General features: G+C 40.6%; 1 protein-coding gene across 2 annotated transcripts; it reads left to right on the top strand.

Annotated features, from left to right (window-relative positions):
- Positions 1-751: 751 nt before the first annotated feature.
- LOC148012698 (uncharacterized) lies at positions 752-3,842 on the top strand. Of its 2 annotated transcripts, none has more exons than XM_087669533.1 (4): positions 752-905; positions 1,007-1,271; positions 2,374-2,658; positions 3,148-3,842. In XM_087669533.1, exons 2-4 carry the CDS (start codon positions 1,013-1,015, stop codon positions 3,663-3,665), a joined length of 1,062 nt encoding a protein of 353 aa, XP_087525659.1. In that variant the 5' UTR covers positions 752-905; positions 1,007-1,012; the 3' UTR covers positions 3,666-3,842. The 2 variants fall into 2 exon arrangements, with proteins under 2 accessions (XP_087525659.1, XP_087525660.1); XM_087669534.1 differs by having other exon boundaries at positions 797-909.
- Positions 3,843-4,432: the final 590 nt, after the last annotated feature.

The raw sequence follows: 4,432 nt of genomic DNA, 5'->3' as shown, positions 1-4,432 counted from the left end.
TCACACATATGCGAGCACGTCGAACCTTCTCCCATATCATTGTTAATTAACCATCGTTTATATTAATTGTCACCGTGTGCACGCCGCGTGCTCTTGACGTTCTGGCGTCAGGACAGGATGTCGAACTCATCGCAACAGACAATCTGCTTTTTATGCATTATTGGAGGCTACTAATGCTCGAGTTTGAGATATTATGGAGCCTTGAAAGAATAGGAATTTGCGTGATGTGCATTTGGGTCGCATCTAAGGAGGAGTTTAGCCTCTTGAATTCCAAAAGAAAAGAAAGTAAAATTGAATGGTTTTGTGCCTTGTAACCTACGCCATTTGCAAAATAAAGTTTGTTGCCTTGTGACCTACGCCATTTGCAAACGACGTAACCTAATAATATCTCAAACTCAAACATTAATACTCGAGCATTAATAGCCACCAATAATGCATAAACTGTATTGGTGGCTATTATTGGTGCATGTGCAGATACCAGAACTGGGGCCATCCACTGACTTTCGTGGCAAGTTTCATTCGTTGATGCTCATTATCTGAACCAATTGCATGCTTTCTCTGAACCTAGTCGACTCTGGATTTTTAAAATACAATTGTCGTACTCTGCGCGGATTTTGGGAGACAATGCACATATCCATTCGTGTTTTTACGAGGCGAATCGAAGCCGAAGCACATGCATCATGGCGTGCCTTTACTTTTGCTTTACGTGACTGTAGTAAATAATCATATGCTCATTGCTCATGTTTACGGGGTCTCTCTCTCTCTCTCTCTCTCTCTCAGAATAGCTATATATATAACCCCCCCGCCTTTACAAGCACAAAACATTGTGGGTTGATACACTAGTCTATTTTGCAGCATAAACCAGCTAGTAGAGCCGCAACCAACCTCCTAACGTCTCCCTTAGTGTAAGTGAGTGCATATCATGTAATTGTGATCACTAGATAATTAGCATATCGTGAGTTTGTGATCACAAGATAATTAGCATATTTTTCGTCTGTGCATGCAGGTGAACATGTCGCTGTATCAGACACCCGTGTATGTGATCGGGGGGCAGGGTGGCAACGCGTTTTCTTACGAGCAGAGCAGGAATGGGAAGATCATGAGGAAGATCGGAGTGTGGGCGGGAGAGTGGCAACTGCGAGGCATCCGGATCTGGATGTCGGGCTCCGACAATCCAGTCACCTACGGCACGGCCACGGGCTCTTACAAGGAGTACACGTTCGCGGATGGAGAGCGCATCACCAGATTGTCCTTGTGGGGCAATGGTGCAGGTAAATATAGCACTAATAAATCATCATCATCGCGATCAGAGTAGCATCAGTATTGTGAGAAGTAATTATACTAGTAGCTATTGTTGGCATCATCATTGCCAAAAGTAGCAACAAGAATCGTATCGACTGTAATAGTAGCAACAACAATAGTGTCAGAAGTAGCAACAGCTATAGACTAGCAATTGTCCTTGTTTAAGGACATGTTACTGTACCGTGAAGGAAAAACTACAAAAGGATTAGAAATCGTCAAGATTGAAGGTGTTGATATTTGCTCCCAAGCACGCTTTCCATGGATATTGCATGCGTGTCTTACATAGTCATGGGCTCGAGCTATATATCAAGCCCCATCGCTTATGTGGCGATGGGGACCTCGATTCATAGGTTTGACTGCATCCTCATCGGAAACTGGAGTGCAGGGCCTAGGGGAATCGAGATGGCCCTAGTGTCTTATCCAAACTAGATCAATCAAAAAGGGTTGTAGTGATCCTAACAAAACCAAAACTAGTGCTCCAAAGTTAAGTAACTTTACTTAGACAAATGCTTCCACATTTTTAGACTATTTCAAAAAGCATTCAAAGGGTGTATCAAATATTCAACTCATAACCATACAAAACATATAGTACATCATAACTGTGGTAACATTTAGCTAGTCATCACATGGATAGTTGTTCTAGAGTTTAATTTTACTGGTTTAGGTTGGATAAAATTATGACCTTATGAGTTGAAAATCACAAGATATTAGAAAGGCAATCAATAAGTTTTGCATAAAATTAGTTCAAAAGATATTGAATCATCCTTTGAATGCTATTATGCATCAAAAGGCTTATCTTGTATAGTTTTTTCCATTGGAAATTATATCATTCAAGCTATGTTTGGCTCATATTTAAGAATAAAAATTTGGTGTTTTGAAAAGGACTTTCCCACTTATACATACATAAACATACATGCATATGTTTACCATATATATATATGCCTGTACAAATAAGTATACATGGATGTATACATGTGTGTGTGTGTGTGTGTGCATGCATGTGTGTATCTATACTTGTATTTATGTTATATAGTTTAGTTCTAGATACTAAAAATGGTGTAACTTTTCCAGGTACTCGTTCAGGAGGTGTTAGATTCTTCACCACGACAGGTGGCGAGTTTTTCCATTACATGACATCTTGGGACTTAAAGCAAGAGTACCCAATCGATGTGGCATCCGGTCTTTGTGTGGGTATTGTAGGAAGAGCTAATGCTGACATTGATGCATTGGGGTTCTATTTCCTAAAGTCCATAGCATCTGCTCGCATGATCAATGTAAGCTATCCTACCTTGGACTTAGAGACAGCTGGAATTATTCCCGTCACGCTTGATTCATACAGTGATTCCAATAATGCAGGTACCCCACATAACTCATGAAATTAAATTTAAGTAAAATTGTAGTCAAATATTTAAATGAAAAATTGTGCAAGTGTATATTCAAAATCTGTGCTAGGGTCTCACCTCCTTAGTGATTTGAATAGTTTGATTGCATACCACTCAATCAAGCAAGTCACTAGCTGGTAGCTCACTATTGTTGATCGCTATAAAGGATGCTAGTGGTGATGAGTGCATGTTGAATATCCTTCTCCCTCTAGACATGTAGGTAATGAGGGTAGACTCTAGTATTGTAGGAGCATATATATGTTTTCATCTGAACTACCGAGTTGTAATTTGACCTTCTAAATATGGGATTAAAAGACCTTCACTTTGAAACTATATGGTTGTCTGTACAGCATACGTCGGCATACTGTTTTGTAGGACACCTTGTAATAAATATGGGCGTCAAATTACCTACACTTCTATTTCTACACTGACATGGTTGTATACGCGCGTATCATGAGTACAGGCTCTATTTCCAAGGATTGGACATTCTCTGGGAGCCGACAAGTGACGATCTCATCGTCATGGACGGTCACTACGGGGATCGAGTATCATGCCAGTATAACTGTGCAAGCAGGGATCCCCCTTGTTGCGGAAGTGTCAGGAGAGTTTGGATGGTCAGTGAGCGTCTCAGGAAGCTACACGACCACTCACGAGGAGACTCGAACCCTCAGCTGGGACCAATCCGGAACCCTTCAGCCGGGGCAGTGGATCTCCATCCAAGCCACCACCCGGAGAGGAAACATCACACTACCCTACCAGGCGACCATGGAGATCACCCTCCAGTCCGGCCAAGTGTTTTCATACCCCATCTCGTCTATGTATTCTGGCGTGGATTATACTAGTGTCCAAATAACCAATACCGGAACTAGAGCAGCAGATGAGCTCGACGATCAAGCCGCTGATCCTGGCGTCGCCACTACTCTAAGTACTAAGCAGCCTGATAAAGAAGGCAACGAGTGCAAACTCCTCTATACCACCTGAATAATCCGCTACTCGTGATATTCCAAGAGATATTGCCGGTCTGGTTCCCATGCACGAAAATAATTTTATCTTTCTCAGCTGTTTCTAGGAGTTGTCATACTTCTTGTTTTCCTTCATTAACGTAAATGCAACTCGGTAGCCTCTCCTTAAATAATATATCGCAGTTTCCCCTACTTCTATCATGCGCTTCATCTACAGTTCCACTTGTATCGTGTGGTTTTTTGTACTATGCGGTGACATAACCTAATCACGCATCTAAAGTCATAGGTCCTATCTTATGTACTTGGAAATGGGCGTCTTCTCTTGGATGCAAACTTCAAAGCCTTCTATAAATGTGAATTAAAGTTTTAGTATTCATACACCTTTCGAAACTATCGATGAAAAAAAAATGAAAGTGTGATAATTAGATAGACAATTGAGAAATTTTTGGAACGATTTGAAGAGTCGTTTCCAAGAAAGGGTGCTATTATCGATCGTCATGATCCTAGGTGCTTTCAATGCGAAAAATTTTGTATACTACATTGAACCTATTCTATACCAACTTGAAAGTGAAAATTTTCCCATCCTCTCTAGTCCATAGCTAATTTTTTGAGTTTGACTCAAATGCTTATTCAATATTTAAGTGCTAGATCTTGGCTTTAAGGGAGGCATATGTCCAAAAATTTACTAATAAAAACGTATTTTTTGAATTAGCTAGTACCAAAGCTACCTTGAAATTTTAAATAAGGGAGCTACATTCCCAAAGAAGGGCCGACTTTTATATGCAT

Source organism: Lygodium microphyllum, chromosome 27 (assembly GCF_053477565.2).
Source record: "Lygodium microphyllum isolate KBCC chromosome 27, Lygodium_microphyllum_v1.1.10, whole genome shotgun sequence".
NCBI classification, from domain to species: domain Eukaryota; kingdom Viridiplantae; phylum Streptophyta; class Polypodiopsida; order Schizaeales; family Lygodiaceae; genus Lygodium; species Lygodium microphyllum.
Note: the sequence above shows the minus strand (reverse complement) of the source record. Positions and strands in the feature narration are given on the sequence as shown.